Raw genomic sequence first — 16,723 nt, forward strand, 5'->3', positions numbered from 1 at the left:
AAAAATAATTTGTGGTCAATTATGATCCAACATGAGCCAAAGAAGGTCATGCATGTCTCTACTCACCATGTCATCCCCAAATGACCATGCTTTTCTGCAAGCTTGTGTCAATAAGAATTATTATATCTCACATAATAATATATATTACCGTAATAACTATTTTTTTCCCCAAACCGGTCAAATACAAAATCCTCTTGTTTGTCTGATTTGGTTTTTATCTTCAAGATTTTTGGGCCTTTAGTGAGACATATATATAGACACAAAAGACATTGTTAAGTGAGAAACTGGTTGGCTTTGGCCCTATAGACCTGTAACTTTGAACTTGGTCGTGAGGAAGCGTACTACTAGGCTCTCTGTTTTTTGTTGCTTCTGTTGGTTGCCAACCCATTTCCAGTCTGTAAATACATATAGAAAGCAGAAATATACATTGGAAGGTAAGAGATTTTTTTTGTTTGGCAACAGAGAAAATAATTTAAAGTACTATTATATATTTTCTCTGTTTTTAAATTTTATGATAGAAAAAAATAACATATATCATTACTGTTGATCAGATAGGATACGTGCAAGAGCCATGTGAGTTTTTTGGTGTACAGGGATGGGAAGCCAAACCCTTCTTCTCGACAATCATTCTCTCTTTTTTTCATAAGTCCTTTTGCCCATTAAAAGTGTTTCTTCAGTTGTCTGATTCAAGATATTTCAAGATATTTCTCGTCGTTTCTGATCTCTCTCTCTCTCTCTCTCTCTCTGTGTTTCACTAATATTGCTTCTATTGAGATTAGCGAAGTCCATAAAAACCCACATCGGATCTTGCTTTGTTTGCTTATCATTCAGTCGAAACTCATCTGTTTGTCAAATAGCATGAGATTCTTTTGAAGAGCAAACAACAATCAACGACATCAATTTAGCTTTCTCAGCTTTACTTGAGGTAGTACTTTTAGCTATACATGAATGTTTTTTCTTAGCTTCTTTCTATTTTTTGATTTTAAAACTACAAAGTTTCCCATTTCTCTGCACTACCTTGCCGCTCAATTAATCATGTTCTACACAAAAGGTTCCGGTATCTATCTAAATTAAATGTTTTTTTTTTTGTTTTATTATTATTATTTTTTTCCCTAGTTCGGTTTCATTAATCACTTTTCAATTGGCAGTCATTGTTTTCAAAGTTGTATGTATCTCTGTATAAGTTTTTTTATTTTTTTGCAGACTTCTTTCATGATATTAAAATCACTTTGTCCAGATTTGCATGTTTTCGTTGTCTGATGACCATGTTTTTATGGAGTGTACAAGTTTCCGAAGACTTTTGCAGAAGCTGATATTTCTGTTTTTTTTATGTTGGGACTGAATAAAAATCTGACAGGCAGAAAAAAGCTTACCACATGTTTTTTTTTGCAGCGCATTAATTAGGTTTTAACACCCAGATCCTTTGTCTCAGAATTGCTACAAAATTTATTATTATTATTATTATTATTTGATTATTTTTTCGAGCAAAAACATTAGGCATTATCACTTCAGTCACCTAACTTGTCCCTTTGGACAAAACTACCCTCAACAATTTGAGGTGCCAAAAAAAACTCCATAGATTATCAACTGATGACAAACACAAATCTGTCTGGTAACATAGCTTGAAATGACACAAATACCCTTGACAATCCATTTTATGTTTTTTCCTTAACCAAACTTAGGAGTTGGATAATGTAACACATAAAGCCAAAAAGACCCATGCATTGACATTTACGGTACCTTATTGATAATTTGGTTCTTATGCCAAAACATCTGTCTCCAAAGTCATCAATCCGGTTCATAAATCTGTCCCACCTACAACTTGATCAATCACATAGAATATGAATCATTTGGGTTTTCAGCCCCAGTACCTTTTATTATAAACAGGGCCAAAAAAAAAAAAAAATAAATTCTCAGATTTTCATTTTACACAAGCCACCTGCAGAATATGTACCATATGAACTGTCTCATATATACATATAGTACTGTAAACACACCCTGATCAGAATTTTAGATTCGATTAATTCATCCTATACAAACTTCGTTTTTTCTTTCTTTGAGTAAGAAAAAAGTGGGTTTTATTTGCTTATAATTTTCATGCGCAGAGAAAAATGGAAAATCCGAACAATTCTTCTTCCAACCAAGCTTCCCTGATACCGCCATTACCGAAGGACCCTCGAGGCTCGCTCGAGGTCTTTAACCCTTCGACATACTCAACCAGACCAACCAATCCAGCTTTCCGACCACAACCCACATGGCAGAACTGGGTCGACCCGCATGCCAGCCCCGAATCCGACCCGAAAAAACTCTCCACGAAGTCAGGCCGAACAGAGGAGATAACCTCATGGATGGCTCTGAAGGACCTTGCGCCTTCACCCCCATTGTCTCAGTCATCTCCTCCGTTAATCCAGAAGACAATCTCAGCCATTATCATCGAGAAGTCAATCTTCTCCGACACCGAACCTTCTGGCGAAACAGACGTGGCGGCGCAGAGAGCTGCCGAGTGGGGTTTAGTGCTGAAAACCGACAACGAGACCGGAAAACCACAGGTCAGTGTCAGAACTTCCGGTGGGGAAGAACCGGGTAACATGAATAGTAAAACGGGCAATTCGAGACGGAGCTCCAATAACTCTGTTCGGAGCTCCGCGGAATTGTCCGAGGATGGAGGAGGGAAAGATAGAGGGAATATTCCGAGGGTTTCGGAGGATGTCAAAGATGCCCTTTCGACTTTCCAGCAGACATTCGTGGTTTCGGATGCTACCAAACCCGATTACCCGATTATGTATGCCAGTGCGGGGTTCTTCAAGATGACCGGTTATACCTCCAAAGAGGTCATCGGTCGGAACTGGTACGGTCCCGTTTTGTAATTATTTTGTTTTATGCTTGTGATTTTCTTTCTTTTGAACTGTTATTTTTTTTAACTATAATAACGGTCTGAAGGAGGAGAGAAGGGTAAGTTTGACATTTTGACAATTTCGGGTCGGGTTTTGGTTGGGGGGGTCCAGCCGGTTTTTGCAGGGTGCGGGTACGGATCCAGAAGATGTGGCAAAGATTAGGGAAGCTTTGCAGTCTGGTTCAAGTTACTGTGGGAGGTTGCTGAATTATAAAAAGGATGGGACCCAATTTTGGAATTTACTTACAATTGCACCCATTAAGGACGAAAATGGGAAAATTCTCAAATTTATTGGGTCAGTTTTCTTTTAATTTATCTTCTTCGTTTATTTATTTATGCTTTTTCCTTTTTTTCTCTCTAATCTCAATTAGTTTATGTACAAATATATGCAATTGATTTACATGGGATGTGATGTGGATGGCACTAAATTATACATTTTTATATTTCTTTTTCTACCCAAGTAGAATTTATGTGACAAAGACATTCAATAGTTGAACAAAAGCATGAAAATGCGATACAAATTGAGTACCTTTTTTTTTTTCATCATTTTATTTTATTACAGCTTGTTTAGTTTGTGAGTAATTTTAACTTGAAAAAAAATGAATTCTTTATTGTTTGATAAAAGATCTAAAAGAAAACCATTTATATAGTAATTTTAGAAGAAACATCTAATCACTTCTATAGGAGAAAAACCCTTTACCAAAAAATGATTCCCTATCCATGAACCAAATATTATGAGTAGTGACACATTGATAATAATTGAAAATGAGGAATTCCATAATTGGCATATGCCTTGAAATAGTGAAATATACAGCAAACCCATGAGTGATTGAGTAAACAGTAAGTGTCCCAGAAACATACCACATGGTTAGATATATATGAGCAGATAGAAAATAAGTAGTGCCTTTTGTGTTACCTGTCACTTCAATAATTTATCAAACTTTTTTCTTGCAACTGGGCCACCCAAAATAAAATGTCACAGGCCAGATTCAATACCATGATTGTGATGGAAAGTGGGGTTTCTGCACTATATACCATTTCTCTTAGCTGTTCCCTGATTAGTTGTTGATGGACGGTGATAGGGGATGATAAGGAGGGAGAATTTTCGCATTGGGAATTTATGCACTAATTAAGATTCTTATCTTTTATTCTATTTTTATTTTTAATTTTTTTTTTAAAATTTTTATTTGGGTTTTTCTGATTTGGCAGAATGCAAGTGGAGGTGAGCAAGCATACAGAGGGACTAAAGGATAAGATGATCCGTCCCAATGGATTGCCTGAGTCTTTGATTCGATACGATGGTATGTTGAATCATATCCAAATTAGACCCACTCTTTCAAGTTGGTTGGTTTGTTTTAATAGCTCAATAAGGGAGGGAAATTATTCGGACATGGATGTATAACTTGAATGGAGATATTTGACTAGTCAACTAAAACTCCGCTAAACTGAAATTATCCTCAATATTATAAGTCATGAAGTAGCACATCAGAGATTAAGGGGGAAAAAAAAAAATTAATGTTATATATTTAAAGAATGTACCAAGTCCTGGAAATCCATTCTTTGGTGGTAAATATGATTTAAAATTAATGGGACTTACGAGGACACTTGGGTTTTGATTCTCTTAAAACATATTCATCTGGAGAGTTATGAAATAGCATAATCAAGTAATTTATATATTTATCTTTTGGAGATGCCTTAAATTGGACAAGGGGTAACTTTTAGCTCTATATATGTTTAAACCTAGGATTTAGGGCACATTTGGTTATAAAATGGTTATTCTCATTAAAATTGGAATAGCTATACACAAGAATAAAAAGAAGGAAATAGAATAATGGTTCATAGAATTACATTCAAAGTTTAATCTTTAAAAATACAAAATTTGATTAAAATCAATAAAAAGTCATCTTTTATATCTATTTATATATTTTATTAAATTTGATAAACCATTTAAATTTAAAAATATTACAAATATAGTAAAGATATATTTAAAGTTTATCTAGATAAGAATATAAAAATAATAATTATGAGGTTTTTAAAAAGAATTCCTATTATTTCAAATGAAAGATAATCTATTGCCTTGGAATAACTATTTTTTTTTTATTTAAAATGTAACTAGGAAAAATTTAATATTATATAATAACTATTTTATTCCCATATTCATTCAGCACATTAAACGTATTTTTAAGGTTAACATCAATAGTTATTGTCAATTGAACTATTCAGATTGGACATTATGATATTATGAGATTGTTGTTAAGTTGTTAATGTAAAAAAGCATTCATATACATGGGCCCCAAGCAGCTTCTGAAAATCATTATGGAAATAAAATTTCAATATGGTGCAATTATTCAACTTTTACTGCTTTTTCATCCTTCCTCCAGCACAAACATGGCTTTGAAATGAAATTTAATGCTGGCCAAGAAAAATGAATCAATTTGACAGTATAGATTAGGAAAGGGAAAATAAACAAATACTGTTTCTAGATATGATAGAGTTTTCTGGTGATTGATGCTTATGTAACTGCTTGTTTATTGCCATCAAACTAGCATTTTCTGCAAACTATGAAATAGTATCAGACGCATGATAGAGACTTACTTAATGAGAGGACTAAACAAAGCAAATAATGACATGGTGAATTCTCCAAGTAAATTAAAAGAGTATCATTGCTACCACATAACATCATTCAAAATTAGATTAAAGTTCTCTTTATTTGTTAGCATTGAAATGAAGATTTTGGGAAAAAGGAGCTGTTAGTAGAGTTCCATTTGCGCTTAACTACTAAGTGGTCTGTTGCAGCTCGTCAGAAAGACATTGCTGCCAGTTCAGTGACTGAACTAGTGCAGGCAGTAAGAAAACCTCGAGCACTTAGCGAATCAACAAATCGTCCCTTCATCAGAAAATCAGGGGGTGGCAGGGAAGAGGAAGGACTAAATGCTTTCGGAAGGAGAAACTCGGAGACTATACCATCACATAGGCGAAATTCACATACAGGTCGTAGAATCTCAATGCAGCGGATCAGTGAGTTGCCTGAAAAGAAACCAAAGAAAACAAGTCGCCGTTCTTTCATGGGGTAAAATTTCTTTGTTAATATTTGAGTTAGCTGTAAAATTTCTTTGTTAATATATCTCTTCCACCTTTTATCTGGCTCTAATTTTCAGCATCGTTTCTTGAAAATTTTCTTTTCGTGATTGTAGGCTTATTCGGAAAAGCCAAACAATAGATAATGAAAGCTTTGATGGTGGTGTTCTTGTGGATGATGATGAGAGTGAGGATGATGACAACTCTGATGTTGATGACAAAGTAAGACAGAAGGAAATGAGAAAGGGTATTGATCTTGCCACCACACTTGAACGCATAGAGAAAAATTTTGTCATTACTGATCCAAGGCTGCCTGATAATCCCATTGTAAGCTTTTTTTTACTTGCTTTTCATCTAAGTTGTTCCGATTCCTATTATTTGAGTTTTCAGATTGTTGTGGAAGATATAATGTAGGACATTAATGTCCATATGTGTTTGTATTTCAGATATTCGCATCTGATAGCTTCTTAGAGCTTACAGAATACAGCCGAGAAGAAATCTTGGGAAGAAATTGCAGGTGTTCATCAATATAAAATTCACATTATTATGACTATGGTTTCCAGTGAAATATGCATATCAAAACCACCTCTGCATAGACCTAAAAATTTCACTTGGTAAAGTTTTGACTGTGGAGACAACTTTTTCTAGATAGTGCAATGTGAAAACAGGACAAACAACTCTGATATATTCTGAATCTGAGGTTTCATAGTTTTTTTGACAAGTGTTAGGTGGCGCTTCTCTTAGTTTCGGAGTTATATAATTAGTATTGTTGGATGGTAGCTGATGATGCATATTAAACTGTTCCATTGCAAACTCTATTCAGGAAATTGTGATAGAAACATAAAATTTGTCAATGGTTAATAGGTTTTGTGGTAAAAGGATCGAATTTATTTCTAATTTGTTTGGAATATATAGGTTTCTGCAAGGTCCTGAAACTGATCCGGCGACCGTGAAGAAAATAAGACAGGCAATTGACAACCAAACAGAAGTTACTGTACAGCTTATTAACTATACAAAAAGTGGTAGGGATTTCTTCCCATTTTTCTGAAGTCCATGAATTCATCTTAATTGAGCTTTTTATTTGTCAGAGTTGGTCATTGTGGAACTTATGTCTTAAAAGTGAAGTTGAAAAAGCATGTTTTATATACCGTACTTAAATGTATTTGCAAGTTCTATACAAACACATATCTGTTTTGAATTTTATACAATGAAACAGTAAACAGATTGTAAGACATATGCTTGGTGCAATAGTTCATTCTAAACATCTAATTTTGCTTTTACTGAAATACCACCTGAACACCTATAGGACTTTAGTTTTTCCCTTTCATAATTTTTTTGCTTTCAATTTAATCCAGGCAAAAAGTTCTGGAACCTGTTTCATTTGCAGCCTATGCGTGATCAAAAGGTACCTTCCTCCAAGATGACATAACACATTGTTACTTTTCTGTATCACTTTTTTTTAGGAAAATTATAAATAATGATTTCTTGTCAATTTTCTGGTATAAAGGGAAATGAGTTAAGCTAATGTAATTGTTTAACAGGGAGAAGTACAATACTTTATTGGGGTACAACTAGATGGAAGTCAGCATGTTGAGCCACTTAGTAATTGCATCCCAAAGGACACTGCAAAAGAGAGTGAAATACTGGTCTGAAGTTCCTTTTAAATTCTTTGTCATTCTTTTTGTTTTTTTGTTTTGTTTTTTTTTTTTTTTTTTTTTTGGTTTTCTGCTTTTCATTTCTATATAGATATATATATATATATATTATCTACTTTGTTCATATTCTTAGAGATACAAAGTTTATAGTTAAAAATGTATAATCTAATTTTATCCTTCTATAGGCTTTTAAAAAAGTATCAATTTCATCTGATACTAGCTTGTATAGCAGTTGGTAACTGTAAAAAGTTTGCTTGATGTCTACTCTAGGTCAAAGAAACGGCAGGAAACGTTAATGAGGCAGTGAAAGAACTGCCAGATGCCAATTTGGTAATGTCCCATTGTAATTGACGTCTTTCGAAAATATTTTATGGGTACAATTGTAACAAGAAAATTTACTACCTGCAGAAACCTGAAGATTTGTGGGCTAATCATTCAAAGGTGGTTTATCCAAAGCCTCATAAAAAGGATAGCCCCTCTTGGAAAGCTATAAAAAAGGTAGTATCCATTGAGATTATTTATGGGTGTATAAAATGAAAGAATTAAAGTATATTGTCCAGTAATTTTGTACTTGGCATTATAAATTTAATGTAATTAAGCAATTAGAATTAAGTGAATAAGGATAGAGACACTTTTCCAAAGTCATTTACTTCTAGTAAACACCTGGAAATTTTTTAATATGCAATATTAAAAAGTTTCTTGTTTACATTTTTCAGGCTATCATCAATTTTAGGGTATATTGTAGATTGCTTTTGTGAATATAAACATGCATGGTTGTAAATCTATCTTTTTATTAGTTTGAAATATGAAATGGATTTTTACTTGGTTGATATAAATTTCTTTTTTCGTAGTGCAAGTTACTGGGCTTTCTTTTACTTTTATTGGATATTGACATGCCTGTCTTTCTAAACTGTTTGCTTTTGTAACTGTGATTCTGCAGATTCTAGATAGTGGAGAACAAATCGGATTGAAGCATTTTAGGCCCATAAAACCCTTGGGATCTGGTGATACTGGCAGGTTAGTCTGTTTCTCTTCTCCCCTTTTACATTAGCTTTGGAGTAATAACAACTAAATTGAATTTATTGCATTTTGGTTAGATTGTTGTTCTGATTCAAATCCATGGAACTCTTAATGCTCTTCCAATTAACTGCTGACATACCCTGCATGATGGAAAGCAAAAGGAAGTGAAAATATTTATAAATCTGAAACATTAAATTACTTTTTCACTTCAAGTTTTTGTACCACTTTTTATTTTATGCCTGAATGAAGCATCTCAGAAATAATGAATATATTCGGTCGTAATTGCATAAAACCTCAGAAGAAATTTATCTCCATAAACAGTGTGATACGACTGGTAGTAGGCTGAAAATAGATATTGCTGATACACATCCTTAATTTAATTCAGGACCATCTATTAAAAGTATTTGCAAACTCAACATACTGGAAAGACAATTTATAAACTCAGAAATTTGTTTAAATTTTTTAATGGATGTTCCAACTCCACAGTCTTGGTTAGTCTTTGTAAGTCTCTTAGAAAAATTTATACAAATTATTAACTGGCATGGCAGTGTGCATTTGGTGGAATTGTGTGGAACTGGTCTTTACTTTGCCATGAAGGCTATGGACAAGAATGTTATGCTCAATCGTAACAAGGTATGAAGATGGATTTTATGTGTCTTTGGAATCTTTGTTACCTTATTTTCTGCCTTAATGTGAGTCTAATTTGTATGTCACTGCCTGTTGCTAGAGAGCGGTTCCAGATCCTGTTGTTTGACATGGATGTTCTTATGGCTATTCATTCATTGCTTTTTAATAATTTTTTGCTCCTCAATTGGTTTCACTTATAATTTTCTCCACTCAATATATGTTTTATATGAGGCTTTACTTGGTAAAAATCAGGACAGCTTTTATGTAGCATGGAACTGATTAAAACCTCCAGATAACATAATATCTAATGTATTCAAAAGGGACATTGTTACAAAGCTACTTGGGCAACCTGATTATTAATTTAATCTATTATTTTTTCCAAATTTGATTCTGGTGATGAGAAGTGTTTGGTTATAATTCAGTTTTAGCTTCCTTCTGTTTCCCTATGCATTGATCAGTTTTGTATTGTGGTTGAAGAGGTCCTTCCTTTTTGTGCAGGTGCATAGAGCTTGTGCAGAGAGGGAAATTCTTGACATGTTGGATCACCCATTTCTTCCTGCACTGTATGCCTCGTTTCAGGTTAGGAAAATCTAACATAAATCTCAGTCATATAAGTTTTATTGATTAAAGAATAAATTGAGGACAAGAACTTGTCATTCATGTACAAAGGAGAGATGCTTACATGGTTTCTGACAGGAAGGATAGAAAAATCCATTGCGCATTATAATTTCGACTTTTGCAGTTTTTCCCCATCACTTTGATTTATACAGTGTCAGAAATGTTAATGAAGGAGCACATGCTAAGGATTTTCCTTTGATTTTATATTTCTCTTAAACCTTGGTTGTTCATACACTCTGCAGACTGGAACGCATGTTTGTTTGATAACTGATTACTGTCCTGGTGGAGAACTCTTCCTGCTTTTAGACAGACAACCCGCAAAGGTCTTGAAAGAAGGTGCTGTAAGGTAAACTACATGGAAAACTATTGCAGTGCATTGTAGATAGACAACTGCAAGCATTATATGTAATTTTATTTATTTAAATACTACTGCTATTGGATTCTTTTAAATTTGAAGTGATTTGATACAATTTTTCATTGGTGAGGCACATTATGTGGCCTTCCATTTTTAAGTACTATCTTCATCGATGTGTGTTTTCATGTCTTAATTAGTTTCACAGTCCAAAAGTGGAAAATGAGGGGGTCTTGATGGAATATATGTAACCAGAAAATCAACCTAATGAGTGCCTACTTTTGTGGCTATACTTGCATGTTTCTATTTTCGTTCGAATTCTTTTTTTTTTTTTTTTTTAACTTGTGGTTTACGACACAATTTTATGGTTATGTTTTATATTTGACCATGAAATTTCGTTTTTGATTTCCACCAAAAGAAAAAAAAAAAAAAAAAAAAGTTTTCTAAATTCCAGTTTTAATCTTTTTGAGTAATTTATACTACTGGCCATCTGGAGTCCAGTTATTCCTATGACATGTTATGCTGTCTAATTTCAACTTACATAGAATTAAAATTGTGGATGATGGTAGATTTTATGCGGCAGAGGTAATTGTTGCGTTGGAGTACCTTCACTGTCAAGGTAAGTGTGCACACTGTTCATATATCTTTCTCTGAAATTTAAACTATTCATCCATATAGATAAGTGATGCTGAAGTTAGTTTCCGTATTTGTAATCCAAATTGATGATCATGATTCATAATACTTTTCATTCAATGAAGCTCTACTTCGACTACAATAGCAAGCTCAAGAGTTTTTTCTAACTTAAGATTTTGAACCTCCTGTTGAATTCCTCTAAAGGGATAATTTACAGAGATTTGAAGCCTGAAAATGTCCTACTACAGAGCAATGGACATGTGTCCTTGACAGACTTTGATTTATCATGTTTGACATCTTGCAAACCGCAGGTATTTTGGCTAGCTACTAATCTTTTATTCTCTCAAGGAGTCCTTATTTCTCTATGAAAAAATTAAAATCCTTGTTCAGAATTGAGACAGAAAAAGACAACATGAACAAAAATCATATTTTTTGCATCTTGATACTTAAAAGTAGTTATCATATCAATTCCTTTCCTGCGTTCAGCTTTTAATTCCAACCCCAAATGAAAAGAAAAAGCAACAGAAAGCTCAACAGAATCCAATCTTCATGGCCGAACCCATGCGTGCATCAAATTCTTTTGTTGGCACTGAAGAGTACATAGCTCCGGTTTGGAACTCTAAAACTCATCTTTTTAATTCTATTTTGCATGCAATCATCACTGCTGCTATGAACTAATTCAAGTAAGGACTATGGGAAAGGCTGTTCTGTATTTTAATTCTTTGTCATTTATTGTTGTTCTTACTTAAATTAGTTCTTTGTCAACTGCCACTTAAGACATTTCTATTTATTTTGATTAAATTTGCATATTAGTTTTTGAAATTTTTATTCAGGTTATGCCAACTTTTATGACTTATATTGATTGCCTCTTACTGTATAATTCCTTGCAGGAAATCATAGCTGGGGCAGGCCATACTAGTGCAGTGGACTGGTGGGCTCTTGGTAATTTTTTTGCTCATTTAGAATTTCGCATCTCAATTCATGTTTCTTTTGCTGTTAGACAAAGAATCAGTGTGTGCATATGCATAACGAAATCCCCACATATATGTAATTATAACTCTTCATAACTAATGATTTAAGCAGAATTTATACTCATACCTCCCATATTTTTACATGCATCTAAATTATGGTAATTCTTGCTCCCAAAAGACAGAAAATAAATAAACAGCAATTTTGAATGCAGAGCAGATTTCTACTCTTTCAGAAAAGAAAATCCATTTATTATTTTATTTTATATGGACTGTCAACAAATAATAATGAGTGAAATATCTCATCTGCATTAAAGTGGGAATCTTTTACCTCTTCAAATTATATTATTGCTTGCGACATTACACTCCAAGTTTAACAACATGTGATAATGTATTATCGAACTCTGACATTAATAGATGGAAGGTTTTTTTCAGGCATTCTTCTATATGAAATGTTTTATGGATACACACCATTCAGGGGAAAGACAAGGCAAAAGACGTTCGCCAATATTCTTCACAAAGATCTTAAATTTCCAGGAAGTAAAGAGGTATAATATTTTTTATTTGAATTTTTTCTCTGTATAATTCTATATTTTTTTGTAAGAAATATAGAAATGTGGTAAAATTCACTTGGTGCAATAGTCAAGCAGTCTTCCTTTTACTATAAGAATAAGTTTTTATTACTCCAAAAGGAAGTAGTTTATACAGGATTAAACTCCAAACGTCAGAAAGACGAAGGGAAAATTTTAAGCATGGAAAGAAAGTATGAGTGGAGATCCTTAAATTGCACCACATTTGCTTTAGAACAGCTAAATACTTCAAACTATGTATGATCATTTCGTTTAAAGATACTATTTTGTTTTTCATAAAATTTTGGGGATTTCCCCCATTCTTAACCCCACATAGACAGTTGATGGATTGCGTTTGCACAAGGTGGAAAGATAAAAGTCTCTTAGAGAGACATTATATCTCTCTCTCTCTCTATATATATATTCTTTCAAATTTGTATGCAAAATACATGGTTACACAAATTCTTTTGAGCTTGGAGTAGTGCTTACATATTTGAGAAAGCGAAAATGAAATATCAGTTAATATATAAAGACCATGGAAATATTAGTGTTTACCAACTTTATATTTCCATTGATAGAAACTGAAACATATCTGTGAATTTTGAGAGCAATTTTTTGCCTTGGTGTGCAGGTAAGTCTCCAAGCGAAACAATTAATATATCGGTTGTTGCACAGAGATCCCAAGAACAGATTGGGATCCAGGGAAGGAGCAAATGAAGTTAAAAGACATCCATTCTTCCGCGGTGTCAACTGGGCTCTAGTTCGCTGCATGGTAACTTCAAATACATTCTAATGCATATAAAGTATAAAATGCGCCTAAATTACCTGAATTAGAACCTGAAGTTCCTAAATTAAGTATCTGTTAGTACCAAGTTTATACTTCTTCCATAATAGAAATGCACCATATGCTTAAACTAAATTAGAACATGAGGTTCCTAAATTAAGTATCTGTTAGTACCAAGTTTATATTTCCCATCATATAGTTGGATGCTTACAATATTTTCATTCTGCAGAACCCTCCAAAGCTCGATGCTCCTTTGTTTGAGACTACTGAAGATGAGAAGGTAGCTCAAGTTGTAGACCCTGAGATGCAGGATCTACAGACCAATATTTTCTGAGGTATTTTATTTATTTATTTATTCTCCACTTTGTGTGTTAAGAAATAGATATTTCTGGTTTAGATTTCTGATTAGGAATAATGTCTTGCTGCAGGTTTTGAGCTTGGAAAGTTGGAAACTGCTTATTTTCCACAAAGAAATGAAGATGGTTTTGAATGTGTTTCACAGTTTGGAAATGGCACCAACAGCTAAGCCAAGAGGCTATTTCTATTTTATAGAAGGAAAAAAAGCCTGGATAGCTGTTTTGTGTTTTGTAGATGAGAAACTGAGGTTTTTTATCATCATGTATTGTTTGATTTAATGCTTTTATAATGTAATCTATGTGGGTTGGTTGGTTGTTTTATCAAACTTTTTTTGTTATTAAATTATCTACTTTCTCTCTCTAAAAATAATGTAAGAAAAAAATTAAAATTTTCATCCCAATTTATAATGCTTTATGTTTTAAATGGCAAATAACCAACAATTTGTTGACAATACTAATTTTCTAAAGACAAACTTAAAACATTGTTGGATATTTTTTCAACACCTGGTGTCTTTTTAGTGCACGAGCGGGGCACTTTTGAAATTGAAGGGAAAAAGAGAATATGACTACACGAATAAAATTTAACTATAAAACAAGTAGGAATTTTACTAAGATAATTGATATTAAAAATTAAAAAATAAAGCTTATGAAATATACGGCCTAAGAGATCAATATGCGGCAAAAGAGGTTTGTTAGCCAGCTAAAGCAAGCGTGCACTGATGGGGGTGTTATAGTAGAAGAAGTTCGGTGGTACTTTTTGGGGTTGCCTTCAAAATGAAAACTTTCTGTAGGCCCACATATGTGTTGCCCTGAATTTCGTTGCCAAATTTGTTGCCTGTTACCAATAATTACGTGTAGTGTTCATGTTATTGAAATTTGTGTCTTTTTTTTTTTTTTTTTTGGGCTAAATGAAATTTGTGTCATATCATTATTTGCTCACTGTACTGAAATTATTTTTTGTTAGAAAATCCCATCAAAGCCCGACAAACTTTTTGTTCAGGTTGTAAGCACCCGACCAGCAGGGTACACTTTTCATTATTTATAAGATACTCAAAATATATGTGATGATTATTGCTTTTGTATATTTTTCTACTATGCAAAATCTATGTAATGATTCTTTTTATATTATTATTATTATTACCCAAAAATTGATTTTTTTTCTTTTTAAGGTAAAAATCTATGTAATGATTCGTTTGTTATGAAGTACTCAACCTTTAGCTTTTCTATTGTATTTCTTGCAGTGGTTCAAAAGGCATTAAGATTACGAACTTTCTTGTGCCTTCTCTAGGTACTATTGGAAAGGTAAGAGATACATATATATATATACATATATATATATATTTTTTTCTTTTTTAATCTTTGGTGTGCATTTGCATTTAAAAAGCTCAATATCATGTTTGTACATTAAATTGAAGATAGTGATAAATAATTAAACTTCCACAATTTTTGATCGTATGATTCAGGTTTCGTTTAAAATTGATTTTGAAATTCCAAAACAAATTATCAAAGACTCTAAATTTGCTTTAAATATTTGGTGAAATTTAAAAATTCTAATTATACAAGAATCTATATTTTTTAGCAGTTGTGTTTTAAAAGCAACAAAAGATTAGCTTTTTAGATTTTAATTTCAATTTATCTAATTACTCATAATTAAAATATCAATTCTATCCTGCTTGGACCATAATATTAATTTTTCAAAATTGATATTTTAATTTATTAAAATATTATTTTTTAGAAAATTAATTAATTGACAATATTCCCACGTTGAATGGAGATTTAATGGTCATATGATTTGCATATTTATAAATTAAAATTATGAAGTTGGAATTTGTAAAAGTCTCATATTGAAAGCGCAACTCAAAATTTTTTACATATATAAACAGGAGTTCCAGTGGCTTTGTAGAAATCCCTATATACCTTTACATACAATTAGAAGAATATAGACTAATTAGGTTATTCTCATTAGAATTTACTTTCTTTAGTTTATTATTCTTAGTTTTTCTTAGTTGATTTTTTTTTTAAAAGTATCATTAAGGTAATTGGACATTTTGTTCTCCAATAATCAATATAATTGTCTGAGTAATTTGATTCAATTGACATATATTTTTTCTTTCTTTGAACTGTTTGAAGTGACACGCCCTCATATTTTAGAGACAATAGATTGTTTGAAAGTTTCCCAACATATTTCAACATATTTTTTGCCACGCCCGGTAGGACCCAAGATTTTAACTAAGGACAATGGTTTAGACTCGATCAATGTCTCAGGAGTCCAACACCCATGATAACAATGAGGAGGAAGGAGCTATCAAGATGCAGGACTTGACAGAGATGTCCACCTAGGAGTCAATTTGTGAGCTATCCCGGTATCTGAAGAAGGGTTAAAGGAAGATGGAAGCATTTCAAGAGACCCAGCAACGATTCTAAGAGACCCATCAATAAATGATGGAAGATATTATGGATTTGTTACGTCAACAAACCTCATTGATTGGCACAAGGCCAATCACTAGCTAGGAAGAATAGGTGCAGGGCTCTACGGCCGTACCGGAAGGCAACATATCAAAGACTGATGTACAAGTCGTTCTGGCTGGAACAAATGGAAATGAAGGGAGGTTTTCATGAAACACGACCCAGCTGATTATATTAACCTTTCATACAGTATAACTGCTTACACAAGAGCTTATGAACCTATTATTTTCCTAGTGATTGGATCAGAGATATGAATAAAAACTTTAATTGATTCAGTGTATCCTCCTTCATATAAAAAGGCTACTAGAAGGCAAAAAAGAATATGAAGGAAAGAACCATAAGTTGCTAAAAGACCAAAAACCTAACATCTTCGGAGAGAGTTTGAGCCAGAGGCTACAACTGATATGGTAATATTCAAATTAATTTATATAATATATACATACATGCATGGTCAATACGATCTTTTTTTTTTTTTTAATTCAATATAGTAGGTTGTAAATATTAAATATTGGTGTTCATTAGTTTAGAAACCTTTGCTTATGCAGTTTGTTTGCCATGTTGCATAATTATTTATTAGTTACCTAATATTGCTAAATGTCCAATTAATTTAATTATTTGTCTTTTTATCTTTGTTCGGGTTGGTTGCAATAAATATGTAAATTGTTCAAGTCTTTTATTGGCTTTATGCTTGTTAGTGTAATTAA

General features: G+C 32.8%; 1 protein-coding gene across 3 annotated transcripts; it reads left to right on the forward strand.

Annotated features, from left to right (window-relative positions):
- The first annotated feature begins 255 nt into the window (after positions 1 to 255).
- Positions 256 to 13,879, forward strand: LOC107411134 (phototropin-1). 3 transcript variants are annotated; one of them, XM_048467742.2, is made up of 25 exons: positions 257 to 434; positions 552 to 925; positions 2,106 to 2,848; positions 3,006 to 3,188; positions 4,103 to 4,194; positions 5,690 to 5,963; positions 6,088 to 6,298; positions 6,418 to 6,488; positions 6,887 to 6,993; positions 7,327 to 7,376; positions 7,513 to 7,617; positions 7,897 to 7,956; positions 8,035 to 8,124; positions 8,567 to 8,643; positions 9,195 to 9,279; positions 9,772 to 9,852; positions 10,134 to 10,237; positions 10,813 to 10,862; positions 11,081 to 11,187; positions 11,363 to 11,485; positions 11,767 to 11,818; positions 12,280 to 12,392; positions 13,045 to 13,185; positions 13,427 to 13,532; positions 13,626 to 13,879. In XM_048467742.2, exons 3-24 carry the CDS (start codon positions 2,112 to 2,114, stop codon positions 13,529 to 13,531), a joined length of 3,018 nt encoding a protein of 1,005 aa, XP_048323699.2. In that variant the 5' UTR covers positions 257 to 434; positions 552 to 925; positions 2,106 to 2,111; the 3' UTR covers position 13,532; positions 13,626 to 13,879.
- Positions 13,880 to 16,723: the final 2,844 nt, after the last annotated feature.

Source organism: Ziziphus jujuba, chromosome 10 (assembly GCF_031755915.1).
Source record: "Ziziphus jujuba cultivar Dongzao chromosome 10, ASM3175591v1".
NCBI lineage: Eukaryota > Viridiplantae > Streptophyta > Magnoliopsida > Rosales > Rhamnaceae > Ziziphus > Ziziphus jujuba.